The 18,693-nt window shown below is 39.7% G+C and overlaps 1 protein-coding gene across 1 annotated transcript; it reads left to right on the forward strand.

Moving 5' to 3' along the window:
• The first annotated feature begins 563 nt into the window (after positions 1-563).
• marchf4b (membrane associated ring-CH-type finger 4b) lies at positions 564-12,207 on the forward strand. The gene is made up of 5 exons (XM_072397173.1): positions 564-872; positions 1,397-1,962; positions 7,997-8,152; positions 8,744-8,936; positions 10,743-12,207. The coding sequence occupies exons 2-5, from the start codon at positions 1,531-1,533 to the stop codon at positions 11,162-11,164; spliced, it is 1,203 nt and encodes a 400-aa protein (XP_072253274.1). The 5' UTR covers positions 564-872; positions 1,397-1,530; the 3' UTR covers positions 11,165-12,207.
• The last annotated feature ends 6,486 nt before the right edge of the window (positions 12,208-18,693 follow it).

Genomic DNA, 18,693 nt, shown 5'->3' on the forward strand with positions numbered 1-18,693 from the left:
TTGACTTTATCTACACTGAAAATGGAACATTTTGAGTGAGTTGTCCCTCCGTGGTATAAGAGCAAAATACTCTTTGTGGCCTCCGATTTTACAAACACCTACATAAAAACCAGCATCCCACATATTGCAGAGTGCACACACTGTAGTCTGTGCCAGAAGTGTCTTTGGTAAATCGATTTGACCAACCGCTACGGCTTAATAGGCAGAGTGCATTACGTGCAATACAGTTTAAGTTTATTGTTGGTTGGTGGAGTAAGAAATAAGATACTGTGAATATTTGATTTCAAAGTGATCAAAATTGGGTTTCAAAAAAGTGCTCAAATGGGTTTCTTTTTGTCGGGGTAATTTGTCTGTGACATTTTAAGCAGTCTGACTCAGCCATGAATGTAGCCCAAGGCATAAATCATCTCCTCCTTTGAAAACAAGAGAAATAAATTGATGTCACCATTAATTTACTAATCCCTCATTGTATTCCGAAGGCAAGTAATTAAGCATGTTCCTATGTATTTGTCCACAGTTGTAGTAATGAGTTGGCTGCTTGCATCACTGTGGGGTGGTGACGTGCGGCGTCTGGGAGCTGTCCCAGGAATCATGGTGCTGAAGCCGCAGCACCGATTCAGCAGCCAATGATCACAGGAGAATCCGGGGCCACGGATGCTTTCACCCACCGCAGGACAGTCCGACAATCGCGTTGGATTTTAACGGATGGATTTTAAACCTCTCCGCTTGTTCCTCGGACGTGGAGATTCGATAATTGGGAATGAGAGCTGCACACAGATTTTCTAACGACCTGCAGTCTGGCTGAAAATCTAAGAGGTGGGGAGGGGGGCATTGGAAATGTGAACTGTATAGAAATCGGTTTAGCTCCCCAGGTAAGACAGATTTTGCTTCTCAATATGGTACGACATCGATTGACTTCATTTCAAAATCTTAAGACGTCGACAGTAATCTGAGCTCGGCTGATGTAAAAACGCGGCTTGGGATATTTGAATTTGAAGACTGAGAGCTGAGCATTTGTGTTCGCGTCTGTTTCAGTTCATTGTGCAACCGATTTGAGTATTTTCCACTCGTAGGGAATCTGGAGGGAGATGCTTGTGTTGATAGTTTGTGTTGTAGCAAGCAGAGTATTAAGGCCATGAATTGACAGTGGGCACTGAGTGAACAACCAGTCTTGTTACTTGAATGCATATTCCCATCTGTCTCACAACTGACTTTTCCCTTTAAACCCTTTAATTTATTGAACTTAATGGCTTCAGACACTTGTTTGCATCGATGGGATTTATTTGTATTTTATATTTACATCCTCGTGGAAAGACAATAAAAGGTACACGATTATAATAGTAGTCTCTGCCAGCATAAGAAACTAAAAGATTGCTTCAAACCCTAACAAACGCAGGAAAACGCACCCCTGTGCCCACTGTTTCATCCAACGACATATGAGGAGGTGTTTGCTTATGAAAGGGACACAAACAGAAGTCATCTTTCAGCACCTTTGCACGGTGCTGTGATCTTCTGACCGGATACCGCCCGATGCTGCTAAACCGGGGCATGCTGAAAAGCCGCTGTTGCGTTCTGCTTGGTGACCTGAGGGTGCTCCTTCTCGGGCCACCGGCACCGCCTACACCGCTGCCTCCGTTGACCCCCATGAGCGGCCAGGCTTCGGAAAGCCATGAGGCAAGCGTCATCGTCCCCGACAACAACAATACTTTAACACGGAGCCACCAGCACGCAGGGGACCGAACTGCACCAACAGCGACCGGAGCCACTGGGCAGCCGGGTGGAGAGCGACCCGTGGCGGGCTGGGTAGACGCTGCGGAGCTGTCGGCGGCCCTGCGCGGCTGCAGCAGCTCTTCTGATGACTGTTCAAAGGGTAAACTGGAAGAGAGGTTCTCTCTCACCAGCTACACAGAAAGTGGCTTCAGGACGCCTGTGTGCAGGATCTGCTTCCAGGGACCAGAACATGTAAGTCATGAAAAAATGTTCCACTATTGTTAATATTAAAATCAGACCAGCCAGTTTATGGTTAATAAGGTCCATCTAATCAATTGATTGTCAATGACTTCCTCAAACCTTCAAACCAAGGGTTTATAAAATAAAATTTGAGAGTGTAAGATTCAGTTCAAAAGTAATCTCCAAACTGGTTGCTCTCTGATGAGCACTGGTTCACAAGAATGACAAGCCCTTCCCTTTTTTGGTCTAAGTCTTTTTTGTTATATTGGCAAGCTTCTTTTCCATTCAAAAAGGGGGAAAAACACAGCCAATATCTTGTTAGTCCAGCTACACAACTATAGTGTTGATGATTCACAGACATGCAGCAACAGCTCATTACAACCAAACACATCAAAGCATTATATGCATGACAAAACCAAATAATACCTCTCACTCAGAGGCTCACACAAGCCACCTGGAAACAGACAAAAATAGATAAATGAATAACACAATTTCGCACAGAACAATAGGAAAGAGCCTTCAGGTTAATCACACTGCATGCCTCTGCCGTTGGGACCATATTGATGATAATGTCACACCACACCAATCACGGGAAGAAAATGTAGAAAGATGGCTACAATAAAAATTTTGAATTATAACAGGAAAGAGGACTCTTGGCAATTTACAGACACATTAGTTACACTATTTGACAGAGCTTTTGAGACCACATAGATGAATATGTCACACCTCACCAATTGGTAATGGAGGAAGGGAGGTTATAAAAAAAAGTCAAGAAGCAAGAGAACTGAGGTGTGAAACATAAAGTTTTTAGCCGAAAGTCTGAATTCACTGTTGCTTTTTCTTTAACTCAGCAGCAGAGGTACTTTATCATTTCATGGTCATTGCACTGTGTATACCCTATAATCTCTCTATGTTTCATCGACTAATTACTCCAACAGCAATTGTGTGCATCAGTCCACCCTTGAGCTCAGATTTTATAATTATTACTGGCATTGGGTCTATTATCAGGCTGGAAGATGAGGTGTCATCCTTGTTTTCTGATAAACTCCAAAGATAGTCAGCACAGTCTGTAGTGCATACAAAGTACCGCCTTTAAAATCGCAGTATTTCCCATGGCCTCCTCCAATACATCTCATTAATGCCTCCTTGAGACATTGCAGCAAGTCAATAGCACTTGATTTTATCCTATCTTATCATTATGCATGTTTATATCTCTCATCCGCCTGCCTTCTCCTGTCATCTGTGAGTTGTTCGTTTGGGTGGAGTCCAGATATGGATCTGCTGAGGTGTAAATGGGCACAAGGAGAATGAGGCCCAATTTGAAAAGAGAGATGAGTGGACTCTGTGTGTTACAGGCACTGGGGACATTAGTTATCCTCTTTTCTCTCTTAGCTTCTAGGATGTCACATAGACCAAGCCAGCGAGTATCTGATCTGACAGTCCACCTCCAAAACACTTCCATCCCCAAGGCTGAGGTAGTCAACACATTGTAAAGAAGGGAGAGAAAGACGTAGCTTTTCTCAAGCATGACACTAAAAAAGGGCCTTGAGTGTCTGAGAGAGGCAACCATTGGAAGATGATTGTATTTTGATTTAATATGACGCCACACAATGAAATAACTCCATGTAATCCATTTCAGCGTTTTTTGTGCCATTTACTTTGAGCAGATTTTCATAACCAAAATTCAGCTGTTTTAAAAGGCAGGTTTGCATCTTACTTATTAGTTGCAGTTCTTGGTAGCTCAAATGTAGATCTAAAGTCTTGTTGGTCACAAATCAAGAATAATCAAAAGGGTATTTTCTTCCTGCGAATACTATCCCTTTGTGCAGTTCAACAAGGAAACACTGTACTAAGGGGAAAAAAACAGAGAAACTCATATTTACTTCTGTTTCCGACAACAACTTTGATTACAGAATTCAAGACCTGTGGCTTTTGTTCTGCATCTATTACACTGAAAATGTAATAAGAAGATTTCACCTTATGGTCTGTATGGGCAGGATGATTGATTACATTGATCAACAACCTTTATACAGCAGGGGCATATGAGTTATTTATTAGGACAGACCTGACATATAATGTAGACTATAATGAACAGCCAATACCGGTTTAAAACACATAAAATCATGCCTTTTACCACAATACAATAGGTTCCTCACCCACCTCTTTATAAACATATAGCATGAGTCATATTTCAACCCATGATTGGCTCTATTTAGCTAAAGGTCAGAGAGGAGACTCCTTCTTGCTTGCATGCAGCTATGGCTTTATTCAGGCTTGTGTTTTCAGACTCTATATAAGCTTGATCACACAAAGAAGAAACCTTTTTTCTTCTTTATTCTCCAAAGCAGACTTTTCCTGGAAACATTCATGTTGCGCTCAAAGACTTAAATGCTGTCATACAAGTAAAAGTCATGCATCATATCCATGAGGAAGGATCTTCAGGTGTAGTTAATCATTACACTGAGTTTATGTAGTGTCTTGTATTCCCTTTATCTCTGTGTTAAAATTTTGTGATTTGCTGCTACTTTTTGAAAAAAAGTGAACTTTTGCTTTTAAATCTTGACACAGATAATAGACTTGCTCAATGTGTTAGTCTGAGGCACAGTGAGAGGCCTCAAGGGGTCAAGTGGCATAATTCTTTCTATATGGTCCCACTGTGTGGAGGCACCATGCTTTGTGTATCCCATCATATGCGGGAGGGCTGCTCTGCCATTTGTTGGGAAAGGGAGATAAACAAGTTACATAAGCACATTACTTTTTATTTGGCTTTGCTGAAGTCCACCAACAAGAGCTGTGAATTTGTAAAGTTGAACGAGAAACCTTACGTCCTATTTTATTCCTTTAAAGTGTTATTAACTGTTTGTGTATGCATGATAGTTTCCGTAAAAGCATCATTATAGGTTATTATTGGTACATAAATTTGAAATGATATGCTCTTCAATTTAATTTGTGACTGGCTGAGTTTTATTTCTCCATTTAACTTCTTGAAGACAGTTCAAATGTATAGATGAAGCTATTTTCAAGATGACTTCAGTATTGCAGGTTTTTATAGAAGATCGCTTGTGCCCTGAATATTATTGGCCATTGTAAAAATAGCTTTTATTCAGTTTCTGTGTGAGATACTTTATTATACCACAATTTCCCCTCAGTTAGAGTTAATAGAGTTCACTTGCATTGATTCCTGACCCTCATATGAATAGCAAAGTAATTTATATGCAATGCCAATATATATACATGGGGTTGGATCCAATTTTATAAGGAAAATTAGTTGTATTGGAGTTGTTTTGGGGCAATGCAGCACAAAGAGATGGAATAATGCAGCTGAAACTAACACCCTTGTATCGTCCAAACATTGCTCTGTTGTATGTTTTTTTTTTTTGTTATTTTTTATTTTATGTCTATTGGTGTTTGATCAACAAAAGAATATTTAGTTGCCACTCTCTGTGGGAGTGGGCTATAGTGCCACGTTTGTTTTTCGGACACTCCTGCTCTCTTCAGCCTCAGTTGTACTGGAGTGATCCAGGTTTCAGCTCTTGGCTGCGATCAGGGCAGTCACAGTGAGCGGCCTGAGTCCCACTGGACACGACAGAAGTGTTCTGGTGCTCCTGCCAATACACTCCCACCCTGGCCATCTGTAGATAGGCCTTTTCTCCTGTAACTCTCTGCATTTTCCTCTCCTCTCTTCTACCCGGGTGCCGTTCCATCTGTCGGAGATGTCAGCATAATAATGGAGAAATAATTTGGAAACTTACTGCGTTTTTTCCTTTTTTCAAAATGACGTTTGCGTGATAATCGTTATGCTCATTATATAAAGTGAAAAGGAATACTGGATTAACTTTAGAATGCAATGCCTGAGCTAAGAGAGGAGAGATTTCTTATATCAGAAACGACTGGCTGATTTATTTTTCTAATCCACTACAGACTTCTTGTTCTTTCACATTAAGATTAAAACATCCACACAAGAAGGCCCTGCTATTAATATCATAGATACAAGTTTCTTAAGTGCAGGTCAGGACCTGAAATGCTTGGTAGATTTACATCTTTTGGGTCATCATCAATATCTAATATGACAAGATTAGTAATAAGTTGATATGAGCTTTAGGGACCATGGTGAAAGATTGTAAAACTTTCATCTTTTCCTAAGGCTAATGGGGATTAAGCAGAATGATTAGCTAAAAGTGTAGTTGAGCACATGCAGCATTTCTGTCAAGATGTAATGAACTCCATGGTTTCACTTCATTGGAGGCATTTAAAATGGAAAAAAGAAACCCAAATTGACTATGGTTTTCTGATATCTCATCACTACCATCTGGATCATTTGTAAACACTGACACTGAAAAAGCTAAAAAAAATGGCTGTTCCAAAACCTTACAGCAATACATTTTTCAGTTATTTTCAAGTTGTTGAAGATGTCTTAAGTGCACTACTGCTGACCACTTAGTACCTCTTTAGAGTCTAAAACTGGCCCTAAGTTCAACTACTTGAAGCATTGATGTGAAGCCATGTTTTATTTTAGCTGCTTTGCCCCCTGAAGATAGCACCAAGAGGTTAAACACACAGTACAAGAATTTCTATTCTGTCAGATCAATCAACCAGTATGTGGTTGTCAACAGGCCGACGTAAGGGATTTGAAATGCCTTCAGCAATACTAAGCTCCTGACAGTAAGTTAAAAAATGTCACTCCAAGATAGAGTGTGTGAAGAAATCGTACTTTCTACAAAGTAAGTGCTGCAATCTTGTTTGAATTGGATTACGAATATTGGAGAAATGCCGGAAAGCCAGAACAAAGTTTTAAGTTCAACATTGTCTCAAAGAAAAGGCTCAAACAGAGATGGAAGTGAAGCAAATAGAAAATGAATGAGGGGAGACTAAAAGATAAAATTTCATTTTATTTCTGTTTGGTCTGAGGTCGCTATAATCTTAACTTTGAAATAAGCTTTATACCAGTCAGTCACATAATTGAAGCCACCTGCTTCATATTATCCAGGTCCCCATTGTTCCATCAAGACTCCTCTGACCCATCAAAGTATTAAACAAAGACCCTTTGGGGATGTCCTGTGGTGTCTTGCAGGGGATCTTTCAGGTCCAGTGGGTTGCACGTTGGGGGGCCTTTGATCTTGTTCTGTTGTGTCCCACTTGAGTTGGTCTTATTGGGTTCTGGGTAGTTTAGAGGCCATGGACAGAAGTCAAGTTCCTTTAGCTGTTTCTGAGAAGTTTTTTGCAGTGTGGCAATGTACATTGTTCTACTGACGGAGACCACTTTGGTCATGGTGTTGCCCTTGGAGGGATGGGGGGTTTGGTTGTGGTAGATGATGCATGTCAAAGGAACATCCACATTAAAGCCAGGACTTGGTGTCCAAGAAGAACATTGCATTGTATCCCAACCATCCATGTTATTGTCTTCACCTTTCAGTGGTTTTAATGTTGTGGCTGACTGGTGTATACAAATCTCCATTCATTTAAAGAGCTGTGGTGTCAGTGTAACTTCAGCGTAGGGTTTTGCAGCTTAGTTGGGGTTTGCTCTTTCACAGAAGTCACACTAATCCTCCATTTCAAATGGCTCTGGTTATCAAGTATTTTGCCTGTCAACAAGATGTAAGGCAAAGCCTTCATTTCACACCTGAACTGGTGCTCTGCCGTAATAGCTCTGAATGGTGCTGCAAGTTAGTGTGTGTGGTGAGGAGGGAGGGGGTTGTGTATATGTGTGTCTATTGCCTACCTGTGCTCAAGAAGCCCTTCTAATATCAATAAGTCTGTGTGAGCAAATATAACTATAAGTGTAGGGTAACTCAGAATATTGCATGTAGGAGGGTAGCTGCAAGGGGTAAAACAATATCAAAAAGCTAGATATTATCTGCTGGTCAATGATTGTTGTAGGCAGTGATTTTCTCTGAATCATTCAAAGTGTTATAAACCAAGAAATGTTTACTTTTACATTTGTAGACAGTAGGGTTGAAATATTCACTGAACTCTACGATATAAAACAAAAACAAGGATGCCATTTGAGTGAAGTCTGGTCAACTCTGACACGTTGTCCCTTCTGCAGGGGGAGCTCCTGAGCCCGTGTCGCTGCTGTGGGTCGGTACGCTGCACCCACCAGCCTTGCCTCATCAAATGGATCAGTGAGAGAGGTTCTTGGGCCTGTGAGCTCTGCTACTACAAATATCAGGTCATTGCCATCAGCACCAAGAACCCACTACAGGTGAGTTTTAGGTGCTACTCTGAAAATGTGTTTAGATCTTTGTTGGGGGATTATTGCAGTTAAGAGAAAACTGCTGTCCAACTCCAAATCCTGTACGTGTGAAAATGTACCTTTTTCTTATTTTGAATTGTTTTTCGTCTTCATATCAACATTTATTTGCGACATAACACCTAAAACAAAATTTCAGTAATCACTCTGTGTGAAGTGCAGCGCTAGTTTTCCTTTGATCATAAACTGAGTGTGAAAAAACATTTTGAATTAAACAAGATATTTACCCTTTGATCCTTAAAACAGAAGGGTTGCAGATTTCTCTGTTCTTAACCTTGGTGGTATGATATGATTATTTGTGAAGGGAGTCTTTCAGGTTTTTCTGGACAAAAGTGTTGTTTGAAAGAGCTATCATCTTATCCCTGAATGTTGCTGTTTCTTTTATGGTGGAAGAGATCATCAGTCAGACCATCCACCTGGTTGACTTACATTGTGAATGCTTCCATTAATTGCCTTGAATATATGCTATTTTGGTTTCAGTAAAGTCTAAAGAGATATAAGAAAGAAAAGCAAACTAATAATCTGTGCTGTGTCTTCTTGCAGTGGCAGGCCATCTCCTTGACTGTGATAGAGAAAGTACAGATAGCAGCAGCCATCCTGGGCTCCCTGTTCCTGATGGCCAGTATCTCCTGGCTGGTGTGGTCGTCTTTTAGCCCGTCAGCCCGCTGGCAACGTCAGGATCTGCTTTTCCAGATCTGCTACGGCATGTATGGCTTCATGGATGTCGTCTGCATCGGTGAGGGCCGAAGCGATTAAACCTGGTTTTATTACTTTTTCCATCTAAGTTGCTGTTTTTGATGTTTTTCTTGAAGTGAGCTTGCGCTTTCAATGACCGAGAGCAATGTCACGTATTTCCAGTCTGCTCACGTTAATCCAGGTGCAGGAAAAAGTAAATGTCACAAGTCCTCAGCAGTGTCAGTAATTATACCTGACGGTTGTCAACAAATATTCGTGAATGCCACGAGCAATTTACACCACTGAGAATCAATGCTAAAATCTATAACTATACTGCACAGTCAACTCCTGCAAATCAATTGTGAGTGTCTGGAGTCTACATTGGTCAATATTTGATTTCATTCATATTTGTTTGACCAATCTTTATCAGTATACTATTCTTATCTCAGTTACTACATTAAATATGATGAAATGCCAAAATGTGAATGCTAAAAGTTCAAAAACCCTTTTTTTGCACCAAGTCAACCGCATTTCGATCTATGATAAAAAGCTACAGCATAAAATTCTGGCAAACTTTGAAGCTCACTGTGCACTGTCATAACACCAGAGGTAATAAGGTGCACTGAAGCGTCTTTAACAGTTCTCTGAATTTGAGTGGGTGTCCAAAATGAAACTTATAGCATCCGTACTGCAAGCTGGTTGTCCTCCTGTGCTCGAGGGCCCGCGTGTTTTGGATGAGTGTATGTCGGCAACTTATATTAAGAAAACTCCTAACTGCCACCGCAGCAGACAACGGGATGAGAGGAAGAGGAGATTGATAGTCACTGGTTTGGCGGCGAGGATTGACTGTGCAGTCATTAACTCGGCACTTTACAGAGATTAACTTGTCACCTAGTAGACGTTAAGGAGCAAAGACCTGATTTTTCATTTATCTCACAAAGTTACAGTGGTAGAGAGGAGATTTCAGGGGAGGCGACAAGATTTCATAAGTAACGGCTCATATCCCAGGACACTGGGATATTACACTTGTCATAAAATATTTTATTATCTATTTTTTAGTTCACAGTATCCTAATTTATTGACAGGGTTACAGTCTCCACTCCAACAGTCTCTTATTTGATAACTGTAAGTGACACAAATACATATAATAGATGTATAATGCATCATAATGACCTCATAAGCTGATATAAAAGCTTTTCAGGTGTTCTAATACACAGTATTTTCAACCATAAACATATATTTTACATTCATACAGCTGTGTTATGTCTCATTTGTGTCTGCGTACATGTAAAAATCCTTTTAGATAGAAGTTTCCATAGTAAAATGCTTACAGCTATATTACATGGTGTTACCAACCTTTTGTTAATGTTTATCTGCCGCGTATAATTAAAAGCAATCTACTTGAAAGTGCTATTAAAGAAAACAAACCATGTGCACCTTATTACCTTTTACATGACTCACATATGAGAAAAAAAGTTGAAAATCATGGTGTCGTGGCATCTGTTGGTACAGACTGACTTCAATTTTCCAGATACTGAGTTCATTGAACATGAATCAATAAGCAATTTTGGACGGAGATAAGATGCTATCGAACAGCTGCTGAGAACAGAAGCATCGTTTTTGTTGACCTGAATCCAAAAACGGTGATGGCTGCTGTTCCATGGCTTCACTTTATCTAAGAAATAAAGATTTTATCTCTGTGTTATGGTGCAGTACTTGAATGATGAGTTGTTTTGTTCTGCTACTGCCTCAGCTCATACTACAGGCTTTAACACTGTGAATCTACTACTGCAGATATAGCACTTTGTGGTGTCATTAAGACTGCTGCCACAGTGACATTGTCTTACTGACACTCTGATCTCCACAGCACTAATTGTCCACGAGGGACCCTCTGTGTTTCGCATCTTCCACCGCTGGCAGGCTGTGAACCAGCAGTGGAAGGTATTGAACTATGATAAGTCCATGGACAGCGAAGACCTGAAGAACGCCCCTGTGGACAGGACTCAGCCTCAGCCAAGCCAGGACTATCAGACAGGGATAGGGGTGTCCACTTCTACCTCCTCGCTAATGGTGGTGGCCTCCACAGCTGCCGGCTCCACTTCTACAACCGTCATGACGGCTACAGGAGAATTTGGAACACATGTGGACCCCGAAAGTGGCAGCACAGTGCCAGACCAACACTGTCCCTACAACATCCTCCACCTACTCAGCCACCTGAGGCAGCCAGAGGCCCGCAGCCAACCCAACAATAGCACAAGAGAGCTGGTCATGAGAGTCACTACAGTGTGAGGAGTCAGTTGAGGCCTTATCTCACATGGACGTGGAAAATTGCTGAACCAGCTGACAGTTCAAAACAAGTACTATCTTAACTGCACTGGATCAATTACATTTTCTTGTTTATTTTGAAACATTGATTGAATAAAAGTCGAAGTGATTTGATTTGCAGAATTGGTTGGAGAATAGTTATTTTGAGTGTTTATCCAGTATATTATTTTTAAAAATGTGCATGGATGTGCCTTTAACTTAAGCTTTGAGGACTGTAAATAGTTTGCTATTTTATTTACTGTTGCACCTTTCTATCGTTATTTCATTTTCTTTAAACCGATTTGAACAAAATCGCACCAACAGCTAGAATTTCATTGTCAAACAGGCAACCGGTTAGTTTATCCCAAAAACCTAATAAGTAATATTTTACTGATAATTTAAAGATATTACATCACATTCTTTTGAGTGTGATGCAGATTATGCTAATTTTATTATGCTAATCTCTCCATGCATGCATGAGTACCCTGGCGTCCTCTTACAGTCTAACAACATGCATGTTAGGTTAATTGATCATTCTAAATTAGCCCAAGGGGAGAGTGTGAGTGGTTGTTTGTCTTTGTATTGGCCCTGTGATAGTCTGGTGATCTGTCCTGGGAATACGTTTCTTCTCGCTCAATGGTAGCTGACAATGACAGTCTCCAGCCCCCTGCAACCGTGAAGTAGATGAAGTGGTTATAGAAAATGGATGGAGGGTTCCATAAGGTTTATAAAAAAGAAGAAGAAAAAAAAGAAACAGCAATACAATCCTCTGATTTTTATTTTTATTTTTTTATTTGTATGCAGTTATAAATATTTTGCGTTTTTGATACTCTGATCTCAGTCAAAGTAGCGACGGACAAGTATGGTTCAGAAGAAATCTCGTGATGTACCTCATGTTTCTGTCCATTTATCAGATCCATTGTAATGTTAAAATTGTAAATACTGTCATGCAGTGTTCAAATGTACACTGATTACAGCCATTACATTAAAACCACTGACAGGTAAGTGAGTATCTCTGCTCACCTGCATTCTGGTATTCATATGGATGTTACTTTGACACTTGCCACCTTCCTAAATATTTTTATAGACCAGTCACATCCCGTTCACATGGCAGCAGCCCTAATGTAGCAGCCTCCTCCAACAGGAGAGCAGGGGGCCTTGCAAAAATTGTTCAGAAAGGACTCAAAGAACATGACAAAGAGTAAGAGGTGTTCACCCTAGTCCAAGCTCCCCAGCCATCAATCTGCGTCTGACAGCATCTACTGGAAGAAAGCCCAAACCACAAAATTCAAAACCCACAGGCCCAAAGAATCAAACTACTTAACGCTCCAGACATTTCCAGACACCCTCACATGCTCTTTGTCCACACCCTGACCAACAGAGCTGTTTTAGCAGCATGAGGAGGACCTACTCAATGTTAGGCAGGTGGACATAATGTTATGGCTAACCAGTGTGTTTGCAATTTTTAAGATTGTTTTAATTTTCAACCAAATATCAGGCTAAAATAAATTTTTATAAAACACCTCCTGGGACCTACAGGGACAAAACAGATCTGAAATCCTGAAATGTGCCAAAAGATAGGATTCAAGACTGTAATAATAGTGGGTTCTTATTTTTATTTATTTATTTTTTTTTTAGAGCAGGAAACGTACCCTCCACAAACTATAAAATTCATGAAAAGGAGGAATAATTATTAAACAATTAAGAAACCTCAAATACTGTTAACATAGATTCTCCTGGGACACTGACACTGCATTCAAAGAAATTCATCTGAGGTTTGTGTTTAGGGAGTTTCCACAGTCCAAACACATGCATGTTAGGTTAAGTGGTGATTCCAAATAGACCTTAGGGGCAAGTGTTTGCGTTTTTTTTGTCCTGTTTGTCTCTGTGTGGGCACTGTGGTGACCTGGCGACCAGTCCAGGGTGTACCACTCCAACATCAAATCAGATTGATGCACTGTTTTTAAAGAGGAATAAAATTTTCTCTGGAGTTTTTTCATGTTGCATTCTGTTTGCAGGCATCATTATGTGATTTTGAAACTTACTCTTTTTTGACCAACTTGTGCTCAAAATGAGGGCTGTCATCATAGTCCTAACAATATATCTGAAAAATGGAGTGAAGCTGCAGTAAAGAAAGCCATCAGCATGTTTGCTTAATTGCTTCAGCCTGTATCCGTATTCATGGAAACACATTTCTGCTCCAAAGAAGTGGTGTCACTTGGAGCCCATTAGGCTGATATTCATGTACGCATTTGGCTCACAAAGCCAGCGATTTTCCCCATCTCTTGGCTCTCAGATTCAGATATGCTCTTTGATATTTCCTCACGGCTCTTGTTTCGTGTCAAAGAAGGATAAGTTTTATCTCAGGGGGCACCAGGTCTCTGAGGCATGTTGTGAGAGGAAGAAACACTGTTAAAAACATCCCCATAGCAAGGTGTTTTGGGGGTGTTGATATAACCTATTGTTTCCCCTCACAACAGAAATACAGTATAGTGTGAAAGAAATACAGTACAGTGCATGACTGGGCAGTTTCACATTTGGATGCAACCTACTAAAAATAATTTGAATGCTAATATTATCCATTACAAGCAAAGATCCAGCAGCTGATCATAGTGTGAAATTTTTTTCACAAGCTCTGCCTCTGATGCCTTTGAGCCCTTTCCAACATGCATTGCATTAAACACATCATTAGCTTAAACATGCATCTGATATGAAGGAGAGGGATTCATTTAAGGGAAGCTGGAGCTTAATGTCAAGCTGTTTTCCATTCCTGTAGTTTCCTGCAGTGCAGCAGGAACATAATGTAACCTTTTCGTATCAATACAACAGTTTTGACATTTGTTATTAACAAAGCACTCATATGTTTGCTGTTAAAAAGCACATTCACAAATGTTATCTGCTTTCTGCTTAGCCTGTAATGTTGTTTTTATCATTTGCTAAATGCACCTCATAAACAAATTCCAAGAGTGCAATGTCTGCAGAGAATCAGGTAGCACCTTGATTTCCCTCTGAATTATTTAAGCTCTGGGGAGCTGATATCAATGGGTGGGAGCTGCTGCTTGGAACCAACTTGCAAGGAGCTGGGAGGTTGCAGAGAGTTCACTGTGAATCTGCTCACTTCACTTTTCTTCACACATTGTTTCTTTTATTTCACAGACACACACATTTAGTTTTGATAGGACGCAACTAAAAAAATCAACAACGGACAACGATTACCTATATCTGCACAGGATTTTATTATCTTATCTTTTGGGACTGGCTCAGTGCAACTACCTCATTTTACAAATACATTGCACATGTTATTATCATGCATGCAGTTTTAAGCAATCTGCATATTAAACTATCTCTTCCAGCCAATAAAAGAATATATTGCGATCTCGCAGGTTTAATTTCAACCCTTGACAGTTCCCCCGATCAGAAATGGCTGCATTTTCAGCAAAAAAATTCAGCTTGACGAAATCAAGACAAAAACTAAGTAAAATACTTTTTATATACTTTACATTAGCAGGTGATTTTGGAGGGTGGCTTCTTTCTTCTGTTGACCATTCATGGTAATCAAACAATTGTATATATTTGCAGAAAACTGACTGAAAAAGAATTTTGCAAACTGAAGTGAATACTGAACTTTTCAAACCTGGATAAATTGCACGTCATTAACATGCTATTCATGCAGGTTCTTTTAAATCTAATGCACAAAGACCACTTTACACTCATTGCAACTCCTCACAGTGAAGATAAAAAAATACTTTTTTTAGAGTGATTCTTATTAGGGTGATATTTAATAACGGGTATTAGACGCTGGAGGCCAAGATAACTATAGAGATAACTAGAGTCTATGTAACTATCCTTCTTCTATAACCATTCATTGCTGTTCAGGGTCAGAGGCTGCTGAAGGCTAACAACATATTCATTCTGTGTTCTTCTGAAGAACAAACAGATGTTTTTTGTTTTCAACAGTTAATAGTTTGACCATGGGAGGAAAACACAAGACCCAGCGGAAAACTGCACACACTCAAATAAACAGGAAGAAACTCCAAACAGGAAATCTCGAGCTGAGATTTACACCCAGGATAGTTGCTGTGAGATGACAGAACAAACCACAATCACTCCTCTGTTTAGAAACATTCAGTCAAGAAAAAGATTAATACTTTATCAAGGACTTTTCATTATGTTTTAATAGGCTAAAAGCCTGAGTGAAACAAATTGTAAGGATGAAAGGCAGTCTGTACTTCTCTTGTGAAATATGATTATAAGTAATTGGAATGCTTAGCAGTGGCATGTTTTTGCAGCTTATGTTCCCCCCTGGTGGCTCATTCACATACTACTTTTGAAGACCTGTAAATCAGTTCTTCTGCAAGGGCATCCTTTACACCAAAGAGTCAGAATATGGGAAAGAATTTAGAGGACCATAACCTTTAACACTGCTATAACTACGGGAGGAGCTGCCAACTGTGACAAAATTTGTCTACAGTTTATGAAATCACATGTGGTCATGACTGAATGTATTTACTCAAACATTGTTAATGTACTGTACTCACAGTTCCAAAGCTGTGCAATACATAGTCATTTGGGGCTACAGGACTTTAGAATTACTGAGGTTATACTACCTTTCACCTCACAACTCACCAGACATCGAGTGACCAAACACTTCTTTAAAGGGATTTGTTGTGATTTTGTTCCCATAATTTTGAGAGGTGTAAGAACTCACCTTACAAATGTATGTGTGAAAAATGACTACTCCTTATGAAAGCAAAAGCCTGAAGATTTGGGGAGGACTGGAGGCTTGGGGAGGAGAAAATGTCTTGGCTTTCGACTGTCTCATTTTTTTCTCCCTTTTTTTAACTTTCTGTGCTCAGAAATGCCAAACAAGTATCTATAAAACACTTAATTAGTTCAAATTTGTGATTACCCCGATAGATACGGATCAGTCTATGAATAACTGATTTAAAATAACATGTGAAAAGTAACTGCTTCGCGCTGTGCCACCCTCAGGGCCAGAAGTGGAAAGTGCTGAGGAGCAAAAGAGGAAGACGCTGTCTACATCAGTAATGGCCTACTTTTCCCACATGATCCTGGAGGATGAACACAGAAATATAGAAATGCGCATTGTCAGTCACGATGAACAAGTATGAGTTATTTTAAATGGAGCCCCTGATGTCAATCATTTAGAAAGTAGAGCAGTCAATGGCAGAAATGATGTTACTGTTGTTCTTCTTTTTTTTGTTCTAATAAAATACAAATTAAAATAGCTATTTATCAAACACCATTAAGTCAGCCTTGTCTTAAGAAGATATATCATGCAGTCTGTGTCAACTCATTTGAATTTTGAAAACACTTTCAACACTTTTACCAACATAAATGTTCATGGGTAATTGAACACATCACTCCACTTCAGCCACACTAAAGAAGCTGCCCATGCTGCTGATGTGTTCAGTTTTGTTTATTAATCAACTGAATGATTAATCAGTCTATTCCCAAGTGCCAATACATTACAGACTACCAACACTCAAATCAGTTTTTTCTCACGGTTTATTAAGAGGAGTCGAAAAGTTTGCACCCGAAGTCATTAAGCCTCATGATGTGGCAGAAAAAGCCAAAAACAAGTAGGCTCCAGCTCATAACCCACAGCACCCAAAGGATGTGCTGCCAATGCTAGACATCACATAGCTTATATCATGACTGATCCATCAATGCAGTAATTTAACAAAAAATGCAATAAATGAAGATTCAAACAACAGAATTTAGTCATGCTTATACAGTCTTTTACACAATAATGCTTCATGTGCACCGTTCCATGTGTACACACAGAAATCAGTAAATTACTGACTGTAAAGTCCCTTCAGGCTGCTAAAAATCCACTATGTTCCTCAAACCTGAAAAACTACATTAACTATAATGTAGCACGTCTACCTTTTGATACAATACATATTCTACTTGTAATAGAGGAGGGAGGCTTTAATGTACTAAAATCCAATTTATCATAGTATGTGTAGCCTTTACTAAGCCAGTGAAATATATACTGATAAACGTTGAGCTACATGTTCACATACACACAATTATTGCAAGAGATTATTCAATGTTTAATGTATCTTACAGTCAGTGGCACTCCCTTTGATGCTTGATTTCTTTTCATGATGTACATTTACTTATCACGAGTGTTCATCTAGATGTAGCAGGTATTTCAAAAGAGTGTTGGCCAGGAGAAAGACTATCAGATTGTTTGCTTCTCTCTTAATCACTCTCTTGCTCACTCAGTACGCAACCGGAAATAAACCCCCACCCTTCACACAAACACACACATGAGTGCTTTATAAACAGCAGCAGCTCTCTGTTTGCAGGTCAATAGCAGTATCGCTCCATTTCTCTAATCGAGCCCCCGATGAGGGACTTCCAGAGCTCGCTGCCTTTGCACGTTGGAACGTTTGAACTGAAACATTCCCTGTGATAGTCACACAGCATTAGACTCCAATGTGTGACCTGATTTAAAGCATCTCTCAAATTAGGGCACATGCCTCTAAATGTCCAGTCTCATAGAGTTGAATACCCACACTACCGCCTTTTGAGCATGTATCTTCACTGTTTATACTGAAAAACATGGGGACCTACAGAACATTGAGCCATTCAGTGACCCTGTCTGCTGCTATTTAGAAGCGTAACTGCATCCCTCAAAGTAAGGTGAAGGAACTAAAAATAAAAAATCCAATCAGAGTTAGATTATCAACTCTGTTATCAAGGACACGCCTATGTTTTCAGTCTTTCTACACATGAGGGTCTGCATTTTTTCTAGCCTTGATTACTGTGCTGACGGAAAAGTCCAACATCGTCAACTACAAAGTCAGTTACCGTAAAGCCAAGTAAAGTGTTATCTAAATAATAGTTTTTCCTCAGCTGAATATCATGAATTGCTTAGAATGTAGTGTGCTTCTCTTTACTTACATTAACAAGCAGTGGTTATACAAGTTTAAATTGTCAGTTCCCTTAACTATCAATTTTATAACTGAATGGTTAATCACATTAATGAGCTTAGTCTCTTTAGATTAACCCCAGTATCCCTGCATTAAATGATCATCCTAATGGTAGGACTCCTAGATCAGCTGTAGTAATACTTATACACACCAGGGTCTGGAAGTGCCTTTCATAACATGTTCACCAAAGCATAGCTGCACTTAGTTTGATATACTAGGGTTAAAGTACATAAAGTTTCAATCATCAGGACAAGGTAGTGTCACAGAGAGGACAAATCTCTGCCCTTGATTCATTAAAGTATGATTAAAATCATGAAGGCATGAAAAGACACACGGGTCATCTATGATCATCTATCCATGGGGTAGGACAGGAAAAATGTCCTTCATGAGACAATAAAAAGATTGATGTTAAGTCTCACAGCAGTGAGAAGCAAGCTCATGTCTTAGCAGCTGTGATCTTGTTAAAGTCTGATATTGGATTTTTAAAAAAGCAGCAAATCTTCTCACTTGACAAGTTGTAGTCGGCAGAAGTAGCATTCCTGCTTGAAA

This window comes from Leuresthes tenuis, unplaced genomic scaffold (assembly GCF_036924035.1).
Source record: "Leuresthes tenuis unplaced genomic scaffold, fLeuTen1.0.hap1 SCAF_12, whole genome shotgun sequence".
Classification (NCBI taxonomy): domain Eukaryota; kingdom Metazoa; phylum Chordata; class Actinopteri; order Atheriniformes; family Atherinopsidae; genus Leuresthes; species Leuresthes tenuis.

Bases quoted from the DNA above. Each gene is read 5' to 3' on its own strand.
- marchf4b (XM_072397173.1), top strand. From the start codon at position 1,531: ATGCTGCTAAACCGGGGCATGCTGAAAAGCCGCTGTTGCGTTCTGCTT. The intron at 8,153-8,743 runs GTGAGTTTTAGG...GTCTTCTTGCAG, and splicing joins GCACCAAGAACCCACTACAG to TGGCAGGCCATCTCCTTGAC. The intron at 8,937-10,742 runs GTGAGGGCCGAA...TGATCTCCACAG, and splicing joins CATGGATGTCGTCTGCATCG to CACTAATTGTCCACGAGGGA.